The 13,426-nt window shown below is 59.0% G+C and overlaps 2 protein-coding genes across 2 annotated transcripts in view; one reads left to right on the forward strand and one right to left on the reverse strand.

The window, feature by feature from the left end:
• The first annotated feature begins 2,012 nt into the window (after window positions 1-2,012).
• Window positions 2,013-3,674, forward strand: GADD45B (growth arrest and DNA damage inducible beta). The gene is made up of 4 exons (XM_030966927.1): window positions 2,013-2,194; window positions 2,283-2,384; window positions 2,604-2,817; window positions 2,943-3,674. Exons 1-4 carry the CDS (start codon window positions 2,157-2,159, stop codon window positions 3,054-3,056), a joined length of 468 nt encoding a protein of 155 aa, XP_030822787.1. The 5' UTR covers window positions 2,013-2,156; the 3' UTR covers window positions 3,057-3,674.
• Window positions 3,675-8,362: 4,688 nt separating this feature from the next.
• GNG7 (G protein subunit gamma 7) overlaps window positions 8,363-13,426 on the reverse strand; it is a 44,419-nt gene continuing 39,355 nt past the window's right edge. Inside the window, exons 4-5 of the mRNA XM_030966929.1 lie at window positions 12,321-12,439; window positions 8,363-10,898 (exon numbers count right to left, since the gene is read on the reverse strand). Of these exons, the coding sequence (XP_030822789.1) occupies window positions 10,773-10,898; window positions 12,321-12,401 (207 nt within the window). The 5' untranslated portion in view covers window positions 12,402-12,439 and the 3' untranslated portion in view covers window positions 8,363-10,772. The remainder of the gene's footprint in view (window positions 10,899-12,320; window positions 12,440-13,426) is intronic.

Genomic DNA, 13,426 nt, shown 5'->3' on the forward strand with positions numbered 1-13,426 from the left:
GGGGACACAGGGGCGCTGCCGCTCCGTTGTCCCACAGCCCTTCCGGCCTCTCCAGCATCCCCAGCGGGGTTCTCCCGTCCCGTTCCATCCCTGTCTGGTCCCTCTATGTCCCTCCGGTCCCCAAGGGGTCCCCAAAACCCACAGGATCCCCACAGACACCCGGAACGGGGGGCACCGCCGGACACCGGCAGGACCGGAGCGTGGAGAACCCCGACCCGACCGCCGCCGAGCCCGCTCCCCCCGGTCCGGGGTAGGGCAACCCCCCAGTCCCGGTCGGGCCGCCCCCAGCCCAGTCCGGTCCCGGTTTGCCGGCTTCTAGACCCGGTCCGGGGGCCCCTCTCAATTTCGGCTCCCCCCACTCGGTCCGGTCCCGGTTCGGTTGCCCCCAGCCCAGGTCGGTGCCGGTTGGGTGACCCCCCCAGCCCTCGGCCCCCTTCCCGGTCCCGGTCCCGGTCCCGGTTTGGCGGCACCGCGCCCCGCCCACACACCGGGGCCCCGCCCACACATGGGCACAAAGCCTTCTGGGTAATGTAGTCTCCGTTTAATGGCGCGGGAAAGGCGGGGCCCTTCAGGACTACACATCCCAGAAGGCTTTGCAGCGGGGGCCGCAGAGAGGGCGGGAACAGCGCCGCCTGGCGGCTCGGAGGGGTCGGAGCGGCTGCGGTGGGACACGGGGGACACCGGGGGCACCGGAGACACGGGGGGCGCTCCGCGGGGACACCGAGAGGGGACAGCGGCGACACGCACAGAGCGCCAGCACCGCCGTGGGTGGGGGGCAGCGTGGGAAATACGGCTCAGGACGCGGCTGAGGGAAACTGAGGCACGGCGTGGGCGCCTCCCGCGACCCCCCGGGGGTTCACGGACCGGTCCGGCCCTGCAACTGCGGGACCCGGGGCCAGGGTGAGGTGACCCCGGTGTGCCCAAGCCTCGGGACAGCGGGAGCGCGGGCCCGGTGTGTCCCCGGCGGGCCCGGTGTGTCCCCGGCAGGTGGCGGCCGCCGCCCGCGCGCAGCTCGGAGCTCCCCGCGTGTCCCCGTTTCCCCCGGCTCTGAGCGCACCGACCCCTCCCGCCCCCGCCTGCAGGTCCCGGTGCACGGACCGACCGCCCCCGCGGCCCGGTGCGTGAATTGCCGCCCACCCGGTGCAGCCCCCGCTCCACCGACAGACCCCCGGTGCAGCCGCCGGTGCACGGACCGTTCCGCGGCCCACGAACCGACCCCCGCTGCCGCCCCCGGTGCACGGACCGATCCCCTGGTCAACGAACAGCCCCCGGTGCAGCTCCGGTGCCACGGACCGACCCCCGCCGTGCAGACCCCTGCAAAAGCCCCCGGTGTCGGGGGCTGACCCCGTGCACCGACCGAGCCCTGGAGCGACCCCCAGTGCAAGAACAAACCCTCGGAGCAGTCCCCGGTCCCAGGCACCGACCCCCTGTGCAGCCCCCTATCCCGACAGACCGCCGGTGCACGGAGCGACCCCTGGTGCAAGAAACGACCCCCGGACCGACTCCTGGCGCACCGAGCGACCCCCCTGTGCAGCCCCCGGTCCTACAGCACAGCCCCCGATGCACCGACGGACCTCCGGTGCAGCCCTCGGTGCAGCCCCCGGTGCCGGGAGCGACCCCCGGTGCACGAACCGACCCCCCTGTGCAGCTCCCTGTCCCACCGACCGACCCCCGGTGCAGCCCCCGGTGCAAGGAGCGACCCCCGGTGCAGGTCCCGGTTCCCCGGACCGGCCCCGAGCCCGGCTCCCCCCGGTTCCCCCCCGGTCCCGCCGGTCCCACGCCCGTGCCCGCGGGGGGGCCGCAGTTTCAGGGCGGGGGTTTCCCCCGCGCTCCCCCCCCACACCGCGTTTCACCCCCACGTGGGTCCCGCCGGTGGCACCCAATCAGCGCCGCGTCCGTGGGCGGCTCCGCGCGGCGCCAGCCAATGGGTGAGGCGGGGGCGCCGCGCGAGGCTCCGCCCCTCGAGGGAGGCTATAAAAGGAGGCGCAGGGCGCGGCTCGGGGTTCAGAGCGATCGCGCTGGAGCGGCGGCAGGAGCGGAGCGGGACTGGGTATCGCGATAGCGCCGCGATATCTCCGCGATATCCCCGCCATAGCCGCGCTCGGGATTATTACTCTTGGAGTTTGCCTTCTTCTCCTGCGGATTACAATTGCACCATGACCCTGGAGGAGCTGGTGCCTTGCGACAGCAGCAAGTAAGTGGCGGGCGGCTCGGGGCGTTCGGCGAGGGGATCTGTGCTTGTCGCTGTTGCCGCTCACCGGCTCTGCCGTTCCTCCCGACAGGATGCAGGCGGTGAGCGAGGCGGTGGAGCGGGTGCTGGTGGCGGCGCAGCGGCAGGACCGCCTCACCGTGGGGGTCTACGAGTCGGCCAAGCTGATGAATGTGTGAGTATCGCGATATGGCTTTGTCGGGGGGGGGTCTGGCTCACGTGGCGGGGTTCATCCCAGCAGGGCTGGAGCGTTTTACGGGATGGTGGTGACCAGGCAGAATTTGGAGGGTCTGTCGCCCGTTTATATCGCGACAGGGGGGGTGACAGCTCCGCGGGAGGGGGTTCCACCATCCCCAGCTGTCCCGGCCGCCCCTAACCCGCCTGGCCCCCGCAGGGACCCGGACAGCGTGGTGCTGTGCGTGCTGGCCACCGACGAGGAGGACGAGGGTGACATCGCCCTGCAGATCCACTTCACGCTCATCCAGGCGTTCTGCTGCGACAACGACATCCACATCCTGCGCGTGTCGGGCATGCAGCGCCTCGCTGCCATCCTGGGCGAGCCCGAGGCGGACTCCGAGCCCCGCGACCTGCACTGCCTGCTTGTCACGGTGAGCACGGAGGTGACGCGCCGCTGGCCCCGTGACACCGCCAGGGGCCGGGGAGGGTGACGGGGCGGCTCGGGGACACGTGTCGGGGCGCTGGTGGCACTAACCTCGTGCTCCTGCTCCCCCAGAACCCGCACACGGACGCCTGGAAGAGCCAGGGGCTGGCGGAGGTGGCGAATTACTGCGCCGAGAGTCGCGACAGGAACCAGTGGGTGCCGTTCGTGTGTCTGCAGGAGCGCTGAGCCCTTTCCCGACCTGGACTTGAAGGATTAAAACCCTTAAAAAAAAAAACTAAACAGCAGGAAAAAAAACCAAAAAAAAGAAGGAGAAACAGCCAGTTCCAACCCACAACGCCCCAAAACCCACCGATTTTATTTTTCTTTTGAACCGGAGAGGAGGAAGGGGGAGCGCGGCGGCTGCGGTGGGAATGGAGGGAGCCGTGCCGAGCCCGGCGGGGGACGCTGGCCGGAGCCGGGTGGACGCTGGCCGGAGCCGGGTGGACACTGGCCGGAGCCCGATGGACACTGGCCGGAGCCGCCGGCCGAGGAGTCGTGCAGGAGCTGGGGAGCCCCGGGCGGGCGCTGCGGAGCGCGGGGGTGACCCCGGAGCTGGAAACTGTCGCGATTTTTGGCAGCTGGGACCCGATGGAGGCGAGGACTGCAGGGAGCTGGACTTTTAATTTTTTTTTCTTTTGGTGCAAAAACTGCTTTTTCCAAGGAATTACGGACATCTGCACGGATGGACCTGCACCCTCCGGGTGCTGCTTTTGCACTTGGAGACCCTGAGCTGAACCTTTTCCAGAGTTTATTCTTCTACCGAGCGAGGAACTAAATTTATTTGCAATAAAATGTCTGACGTTACTGGTGTTTGCTCTTCCCTGTGCTTTGCTGGAGCCGTTCCCAAGGGAGCGGGAGCGGGATCGGCGCTTCCTGGGTGGGTTTTGGGGTGGGCTCCACCTCCCCTGGGGGGGCCTTTTATAGGGCCGCGGGGTTCCCACCCGTGTGTGGCCTCGCTGCTGCTGCTGGAGGAGAAATTCCCACCCCACCCTTCTCTAGAAAAGGGTTTTTCCAAGAAAAACACCCCCGAGCTCTGTGGGAAACTGAGGCACGGCCCCCCCGGGCTCGGGGCTGGAGCTTTCCCCACCCGCGCAGAAACCGCGGCTGCCGTGGGAACCGGGCCGGGGGCTGCCCGCGGGGGTGGGGGGAGCCCGGGGAGCCCTCGCGCCCCCATCCCGGGTGGGGAATTCCCTCCGTCCTGCGGGGGTGGCCGGGCGTGGGGACAAGGACAACCCCGGGGGCTCCGGGGAACGTGAGGCCGGTGGGGTCAGGGGTGGGGTATGGGGGCTCCCCGGAATCCTTCCCGGACCCCGCTCCGGTGCATCCCGGAGCAGGAGCTCACCTGAGCCCGCCCTGTCCCCGTCACACGCGCGGGGTCACCCGGGGTGGCCCCGGCGGGTCGGGAGCGGTGCCAGCCCCGGCCCGGAGCCAGGCGGATCCTGCCCGGCTGGGACACGGCGTGCGGCCGGGCAGGGACACAGCGACCGGCCAGCCCCGGCTGGGGACACGGTGGCCGTCCCAGAGTGTCGCGTGGCTTGGGGACGTGCCCTGTGCCCTCATTTGGGGTTTGATTGCGAGGGAAACTGAGGCACGGAGCGACCGCGGCGTGTGACAGCCCCGGCAGCGCCACCCCGCCGTGTCCTGGTGGGGACAAGGTGGTGACAACACCCAAACTGTGACCCCCTCAGGTTCCCCCAGTTGTGGGGGTCCCCCCAGCATCTCGGGGTGGGGGGGACGATGGGGTCGCGCTGTTCGCTGGGAAAATCCCAAAGGGAAAGGGCCCGAGGGCGGCTGAGGCCGCCCAAACTCGTTTCACTGATGAGGCAGCGGGGTCACGAGGCCATTCCTGTCGCCGCTGTCACCGCGGCCGTGCCACTCGTGTGACCGGTGTGTCAGGCCGTGTCACGTGGGGGGGAGGGGTGAGAGCGCCCCCCAAAATCCTCAGGACACCCCCGGAGCCCACCCAGCCACCGGGACCACCCGCATCGACAGCGCGGGGTAATTAAACGCTGAGCGATAATTAGCTAATTAATAATGAATTGGGAGGTCGCAGGCAGCCCTGGGGGTGCAGGATGGGTGGTGGGCACCCCCCCTAAAAGGTAACACGGGGTTTTTTGGGGGGGGTGGCGGTGACACGGGGGGGTGCAGATGTCACCCCGAGTGTGCCCGCGGGGGTGGCACCGTCACCGCGAGGTGCCGGGGGGTGACACGGGGGGGGTTTTGGGCTCGGGGAGGGGCACGGAGCCCCTTCCTGGCTCTGGGGCGGCCGCAGCCAGACAGGGCAGGGCCGGAGCCGCGCCGGAGCCGCTGATTTATGAGTCTGGCCTGGGTGGCTCCGGTGGCTCCGGCGGCTCCTGGCCCCGGGCTCCGTCTCCACCCTGGCAGCGACATCGGGGACAAGAAACCGGGGGGGCACCGCCCACCCCAAACCCCCGGGGTCAGCTCGGTCCACCCCGATATCCCCAACCTCTGGAAACTGGGGGAAACTGAGGCACGCAGCTGCCTCCCCTCCCCCGCCGGTGACGCCCGGAGCGGGAAGCCCGTCCGTGATGTCACCGTGGTGGCACCATTGCGTCACGGGTGTCCCCGTGTCACCCGCGTGGGGACACGGTGGGATCCTCCGCGGAGTCCCCGCGGTCAGGGGGTCCCCGGGACGGGGGGATGACCCCGAGGGTGTCCCCGGTGCTGTCCCGGCCCCGGTGGCACCGGGAGGACCCGCGGCTGTCCCTGGGCCACCCGCTGCCGTCCGAGGGTAAGGAGTTAATTAGGGCGGCAGGGAGTTAATTAGAGCGGCAGCCAGGCTAAAAATAGCCCGGCGGAGGAGGGAGGGTTATTTTTAGCCGCTCCCTGCCCGGTGCCACCCGGCCGGTGTCGCTTTGGCGCTGGCACCGCCACCCGCTGCCACCTCCGGCGCTTGGCAGCGAATTCCCGGCGGAGGAGCCGCTCCCGGGGGCTTAGAAAGGAACCGGGGGGGAATTTGGGATTCTGTGACACGGGACCCGCTGCCATCCCACTGTTTGTCCCCCTGTCCATCCCGCCCTTCCCAGCGGCGTTTTTGGAGCAGACGCTGAAAAATCCCAACAATTCCCGGCCCGCGGCTGCAGCGGGAGCGGCGCATTCCAAGGATTCGCTCCCGGCCTGGATCCCGCTGAGTTTCCAGCCGGGCCGGGATCGCTTTTCCAGGAAAAAACCAATAAATAAAAGGAAGGAACGCAGAGCTGGGTTTGGTTTTCCCCGTGGGATGGCTCCAGAGATTCCCGGGGAAAAGATTCCCGGGAAAAAAAGGAGATTCCCGGGAAAAAGGAGATTCCCAAAAGCTCCCGTGGAGGTGCCACCAAGGATGGGGAGAACAGGGGGTGGGAAAAGGGAATCCCTGAGAGCTGGGGGATTCCCAAGGTGGATTTTTGAGGAACTGAGACCCTCAAGGAGTTGCAATTCCTGGGATTCGGAATTCCCAATCCCGCCTGAGCATCCAGGGGGTGGGAAAGGCGAATCCTCAGGACAGGAGGGATTCCCAAGGATTTGGGATTTCTGAGCTGAGATCTTTGAGGAGCTGCAGTTCCTGGGAATCGGAATTCCCGATCCCGCCTGAGCATCCAGGGGGTGGGAAAGGGAGCAGAGGGATTCCCAAGGGTGGAAAAGGGGACAGGGGATTCCCGAGGGAGGATCCGGAATTCCCGGCACAGCACAGGCAGGCAGAGGAAATGGGCAAAATGCAAAGTGAGCCTTTTTTATTGTGTTATCCATTCACTTGGGAACAACGATTCCACGAAATATTAAACACGGTGCGAGGGGAGGGGAGGGTTTGGGGCTATGGCACACGAGAAAGGGCAAAATCAACAAAACAAACCCAAAAAAAAAAATCCGGGAATTGCAGATGGATGAGGAGCCTACGGCACAGACACCGACCACTTCCTAAGGACAGTCCGGAAAAAACCTGGATTGGCGTTTGGCAACGAGATCAGAGTTTGGCAAATAATAATAATAATAATAATAATTAATGATCGTTTGAATGATAGACCAGAGAGAAGGAGAAAATGAGGAGAGCCAAGGATCCCACGAGGGCTCGGAGTAAAGGAATTATTGGGATTTTGTTAAATAAAGGTGGATTTTTAAGGATTTTAGGGGGGAAAATAAAAAGGGGCATTTGGGAGATCCAGAGGCTCCGGGGTGTCCCGGCTCCATCCCCCGAGACAGGGAGGGGAGGGTGAGGCAAAGGGAGGAAAACTGGAATAGGAGCAATGTTTAATGTTTCCCTGGCCCTTTTATTCCCAGATTTCTATTTTTGGCACTGGCTTCACCACATCCCATAAAGAAAGGCCGGACAGATCTGGGCATGTGGTTAAATCCCAAAAAAAAAGGCTTTTGTGGAGCTGGGCTCCAGCTCCTCCTGCTCCCCCTTCCAGCACTTAAAAAGTTCTGAAAAGTCTTTTTTTGTGTATTTTTTCCCCTCCTTTTTTCCACTTTTTTTTTTTTTTGTGTATTTTTTTCCTCCTTTTTCCTTTTTTTTTTCTTTTAATTTTTTTTTTTTAAATAAATTGATTTGGCAAATGCACTGAACAAAGTACAAGCAACTACTGGGAATCTGCACTTCTATTTCTGCCATACAAAAACACCCACGGCATGAGCACGGATTTATTCGGACAAGGAGAAAATTCTGGAAAAAAAAAAAAGGGGGGGAAAAATAGGTGGGGGAAAAAAAAAAAAAAAAAGAAAATAAAAATTAAGGAATTTTTTTTCCCCAACAAAAACGAGTCACCCATGGAGACACCAGCAGCTCCCACCCCCAGCTCCTGGTGGGACCCTTGGCATTCAGGGATCCCATGGGAGATGCTCCATGGCCTTCTCCTGGCTCCCTGCCCCCTCTCCCTGACCCTTTTCCCAGCTCCTTTTCCCTTTTTCCAACCTCTCCCTGCCCCTCTTCCTTCTCCTGGCTCCTTTTCACTTTTCCCAGTTACTTCCCCTTCTCCCAACCCCTTTTTCCCTTTTCCAAACTTCTTCTCCCATCCCTTTTCCCTTCTCCCATCCCTTTTCTCTCCTCCCAACCTCTTTTCCCTTTTCCCAACCCCTTTTCCCTGCTCCTTGTCCCTTTTTCCCCCAGCTCCTTGCCCCTTTTCCTGGCTCCTCTTCCCTTCTCCCACCTCTTTTCCCTTCTCCTATCCCTTTTCCCAACTCCTTTTACCTGCTCCTGGCCCATTTTCCTGGCTCCTTTTCCCATCTCCCAACCCCCTTTCCCTTCTCCCATCCCTTTTCCCTTCTCCCAACCCCTTTTTCCCTTTTCCAAACCTCTTCTCCCGTCCCCTTCCCTTCTCCCAACCTCTTTTCCCTTTTCCCAACACCTTTTCCCTGCTCCTTGCTCCTTTTCCTGGCTCCTTTTCCCTTTTCCCTTCTCCCAACCCCTTTTTCCCTTTTCCAAACCTCTTCTCCTGTCCCTTTTCCTTCTCCCATCCCGTTTCCCATCTCCCAACCCCTCTTCCCTTCTCCCAACCTCTTTTCCCTTTTCCCAACGCCTTTTCCCTGCTCCTTGCCCCTTTTCTCATCTCCCTTTTCCCATTTCCCATTTCCCATTTCCCTTCTCCCAGCTCCAGCGTGGCTTTGGCTCGGGCAGGACCCCGGGATGGGGGAGGCAAAGCGACCCCAAAGCACCCAGACCCCAAAGTCTGACCCAGCATCCCTTGGGATTCTCCTGGGGGAGAATGGAGCGGGGCTGGAGCCCCTGAGGAGGAGGAGGAGGAGGAGGAGGAGGAGGAGGAGGAGGAGGAGGAGGAAGAATTCCCGGCTCCAGCCCCGGCTCCAAGGATAGCACCAAGCTCTGGTCTCGAACACAGAGGAAGAATCAGATCTGGAGTAGAAAAATAAGGCTGGAACTGTCCGAGAGATTAAGGACAAGAGGGAATTCCCTCCTGGAGGAGGAATCCCGGGCTGGACTCGGGAGTGGCCGCGTGATTCCCGGCGGGCGGAGCTTGGAGCGGGATGGGATTTGGGATTTGGGATTTGGGATCAAACCCTCCAATAAAGGCTTTGCAGGGGCTGAGGGACAGGGAGGGAAATTATTGGGAAATGATCCCATTTTCCCTGCTCTGCTCCCCCCCCCCAAGGGATGGGGGGACATTCCCGAGCCCTGGAATTCGGGGAGCATTCCCAGGAAAAGCCGCACAGCTTTAGGGTTCAAAACGTGGCATTTCCCCGGCTTCGTTGCAAAGGCAAATGATGGAAAACAAGGAACAGCGGCATTCCTGCAGCCCAGGAGGGGACACGGAGCGGCTCCGCCCCCCTGGGAATTCCATCCGCCTCTGGAAAAGGGCTGGAGCAGCTCCCGGTGCCCTGCAGCACCAGTGTGGGTTCAGCGGGAATCCAGGGAATTGCAAATTCCTCTCCCATGGGAATTGTTCCCTGTCCCGAGATGGGATCCCTGGCATTCCTAACCCGATCCCTGGCATTCCTAACCCAATCCAAAGCTTTGTGGGGAATGGGGAAACCCCCAGGATTTCACATCAGCCGTGGATGCGTTGTTTTTATCCCTTCTCTTCCCAAAAATCCTGTGCTCAGGATAACCAGGAATGGCCTCTGCCTATGGCGGTTTTGGGAAATCTTTTCCAGCCTCATGGATTCTGGGATTTTGGAAATGTCTCCCAGGAGCTGCTGAGCCCCAGGATGGGCCCTGGGGACACTGATTGGGCTCAGACGTTGCACCCAAATCCTGGGATTTGTCCCTTTCCCACAGATCCGGTGGCCACTCCACAAAATTCCTGGAGTTCTCCCGAGCATCCACCCAAGGGCTCCATGGAAGCTTCTCCTTTTCCTGCTCCCCCTTTTCTTGTTCCCCTTTCCCTGCTCCCCCTTTTCCTGTTCCCCTTTCCCTGCTCTCTCCTCCATGCCGGGTCATCCCCGTGAGATTCAAGCGCTCCCAGTTCAATCCCAGTCCCAGATTCCCAAGGGATGGGAACAGAACTGGTCCCTCCACTCCCCCTCCCCACCTGCCCTAAACATCCCTGGACAATTCCCAGGCCCTGGATTTAGTGGGAAGAATTCCAGTGTGGAAAAGGGAGACGGGAAACGCTGGGAATTTGCTGATTTGGGTTGAAACTCCCCCAGAAGTTGATTTTTCCAAGATTCTGGATGCACCAGGAAGCTCCTTCCTTTCCCTCCCGCCCTGAATTTGGGGACAGCACAGAGACCCCCCCAAAGATCCCAACCTCCCCCATCCCTGGGGATCCCTAAAATTCCTCCTGGGATCTCTCCCAGCTGGGAATCCCCCTGCAGGGCCATCCCTGGATCCCAGCAGAGCTGTGGGATTTAGGGAAAAGCCTCCCCAGCCTCCCTCTGGCCATTCCCAACAGGGATTTTTCCAGCTGGATTTGGGGGTTTTTGGGGTATTTTTGGGGTTTTTTTTTTCTTTTTCTACTGATTTTTTACAAAATGGTTCCCACCTCACCCCTTCTCCAGAGGAAATTCCTGCTGATTGGGCTCTGATTGGATCCAGGTCCAGCTCTCACATTCCACTGGGAATGACTCCCCCACCTCCTCCTCCTCCACCACCCCTTTCCCAAATCCAAATATCCCAATTTAAAAAATCCCCTCCCTCAACCCTGGGTAAATTTTAAAATCCTGATTCTAATTTTTAATCCCACTTTCCTTCCCAGGAAGCAGCCACCCCCACTTCCAAATTTTTCAGGATGTTTTTTGGGTGGTTTTTTTTTTTTTGTTTTGGTTTTTGTTTTTCTCTGGGTTTTTTGTTTTGTTTTTCTTGGATTTTTTTTGTTTGTTTGTTTGTTTTTCTCAGGAATTTTTAAGTTCTGTTTGAAGCCAGCGTTGAGTTTTTACCCCTGGGTGCAGGTGGAGCTGTGGAGGAGCCTTGGATCCAGAGGCTGGATGGGGATCTCCTTCCAGAAGGATCCACAGCTATAGGATGATACAGGGCTTTTTGTCCTTAAAGGGATTCTCAGAAGCAGGAACTCCCACCAGCAGAGGATCATTCCGAGCATGCTGCTCACAGTAATTCATCAGCTCCGAGGATGCTTTGGAGACCTGGATTTTGGGGATTAAAAAAAAAAAAAAGCAGGAATTTGGGGGATAATCCCACCTCAAAGTCACCAGCACTTCTGGGATTTTTGGGGTTTGACATCCAGCTTTTCCCAATAGAAATTCTGGGGAGGTGAGGAGAAAAATGGGAATTTTGGAGGTGGAAAATCAGAGCTTGCAGTGAGGATTGTGGGGAAACGCCCCAGTTGGGAGATTTAAAAGGAATATTGTATCTGGGATTTTCAGGGATTTGGGATGAGCTCTGAGGATGCTTTAAAGGCCTGGATATTGGAGAAAAAAATCAGGAATTTATGGGAATATTCCCAGCTCAGAGTCAGCAGTGCTTGCAGGATTTTTGGGGATTTACATCCAGCTTTTGCCTTAAGGATTTAAAAGGGATATTATTGTAGCTGTGTTTTTCAGGGATTTGGGATGAAAAAGTGAAGGAAAAGATTCCCTGAGTGCAGCCTCTGGTTAAGGTTTGGAAAACCTTAGGATCCATTGTTTAAGGCAGTGCTTGGTTTAGTTCCAAGCTGTTTTTTGGGAAGGGAGAGCTTGGAGGGATCAGAGGAGGCTCCAAATCCCCAGGGAGCTGCTGGAGGCTCAGATTTCCCGATCTCGTTTTTTTAATTTCAATTTCATTAATGACACAGAGATGGAGCCACATCTGGAGGTTCCTCTTCTCCTCCAAGCCTCACCCAGCCTGGCCTTGGGCACTTCCAGGGATCCAGGGGCAGCCAGAGCTGCTCTGTGCCATGGAGAGAATTCTTTCTGTCCACCAACCCTAAAATTCTCCTCTTTCCATCCAAACCCATTTGTCATTGTCACCAAATCCTGATGGAGAGACCCTCTCTGGCTTCCTTGGAGGGAATCCTGGAATGCTGGGGAAACTCCCATCTGAATTAGGAATCTTTTTGAGCCAGGTCTCATAAGCTTTTGGAGATCTATTTCACACCCAAGATACTTCAGCTACCTTAGAAGGCATAAAATCAGCAATATGGCTGCTGTGCAGTGTTGGAAACAAAAAGGTTTTAATAAAAGGCAAAATAACAAATTCTTTATAGAGAAAAACTGAATCTAGGTGCATCTCTTGTCCCCTAGTAAAACACCTCACAAAAGCCGTTAGTTTTTTTGTTCTCTTCTTTTTCTAGTAAATTGCCCAAGCCAGGCTTTTTAACTCCTGTCCTTAAATTGGAGGTGAAGTCCCCTAAGTCTTTACAAGCTTTTTCACCTCATTAAGGAGAGAAACTTTCAGCTTATTTCCTTTTCAAGGGGACAAAAGGATAATTTTGTCACTCTGTTAACAAAGAGAACAATCCTGTAACAAAGAGCACATAACAAAGAGCACATTCCTATAACAAAGAGCACAATCCTATAACAAAGAGCACATTCCTACAACAAAGAGCACGTTCCCACTCCCATCCTCACCTTGATCCTCTCGATCCCGGCCTCGATGCGGAGCTGCTCCACGAGCTTCCGGGCCTGAGCTATGTTGTTAGTCGTGGACATTCTCTGCCATCGGCTCCGGGCCCCAGCACAGCAGAATCCTGCAGGGAACACGGGCACAGAGGGGATGGAGCAGGGTGAGGAGCTGCTCTGCCTTTGTGCTCCATCCCAGGATCATGGATGGATGGGAAGGGAGGTTAAAATTCATCCCGCACACCCACGGCCACCTCGGGACTGCCCCCATGTGCAAAGGGAGCTCTGGCGGCCCCACTGATGCTTCCTGAGGTTGTTTCAAGTTCCCCTTTCCCTGAAGGAGCCCTCAGGATCCCCTTTCCAGGGAGTTCTGTTAAAAGCTCTGCTGAGCAGACGGAAAAACCCGCCCGGTTCTGTGGGAGGGACGCTCTCCCCACCACCAAGGGGGCTCTGGGGGGCTCCTGGAGCCCTCTGGGCCAGCCCTGGTGGCTTTGGGGTCCCTGGCACCTGGGCAGGTGACACCTGCACGTGGGTCATGTCCAACCTGCACATGGGGTTGTGTCCGTGGGACCACATCCATCCTTCCCATGGGATTTGTATCCATCCTTCCCATGGGATTTGTGTCCAATCTTCCCATGGGATTCATGTCCAACCTTCCCATGGGATATCGTGTCCATCCTTCCCATGGGATTCATGTCCATCCTGCCCATGGGATTCATGTCCATCCTGCCCATGGGATTTGTGTTCATCCTTCCCATAGGATTTATGTTCATCCTTCCCATGGGATTTGTGTCCATCCTTCCCAATGGGATTTGTATCCAACCTTGCCATGGGATTCATGTCCAACCTTCCCATGGGATTTCTGTCCCATCTTCCCATGGGATTTGTGTTCATCCTTCCCATAGGATTTCTGTCCATCCTTCCCATGGGATTTGTATCCAACCTTCCCATGGGATTTATGTCCCGCCTGCCCATGGGGCTGTGTCCCTACACCCCCACAGTGCCTGAACCCCATTCCTCTCGGTTTCCCAGCAGGAACTGACCGATTTTTTCCACGACACCCAAACAATCCCCCCTGTCCCGGGGGGCAGCTCCAGCCACACCGAATCCCTTGT

The sequence above is a fragment of the Camarhynchus parvulus genome, chromosome 28, assembly GCF_901933205.1.
Source record: "Camarhynchus parvulus chromosome 28, STF_HiC, whole genome shotgun sequence".
Taxonomy (NCBI): domain Eukaryota; kingdom Metazoa; phylum Chordata; class Aves; order Passeriformes; family Thraupidae; genus Camarhynchus; species Camarhynchus parvulus.

Coding starts and splice junctions, on each gene's coding strand:
- GADD45B (XM_030966927.1), top strand. CDS start 2,157: ATGACCCTGGAGGAGCTGGTGCCTTGCGACAGCAGCAA. Junction 2,195..2,282: donor GTGCCTTGCGACAGCAGCAA/GTAAGTGGCGGG, acceptor TCCTCCCGACAG/GATGCAGGCGGTGAGCGAGG. Junction 2,385..2,603: donor TCGGCCAAGCTGATGAATGT/GTGAGTATCGCG, acceptor TGGCCCCCGCAG/GGACCCGGACAGCGTGGTGC.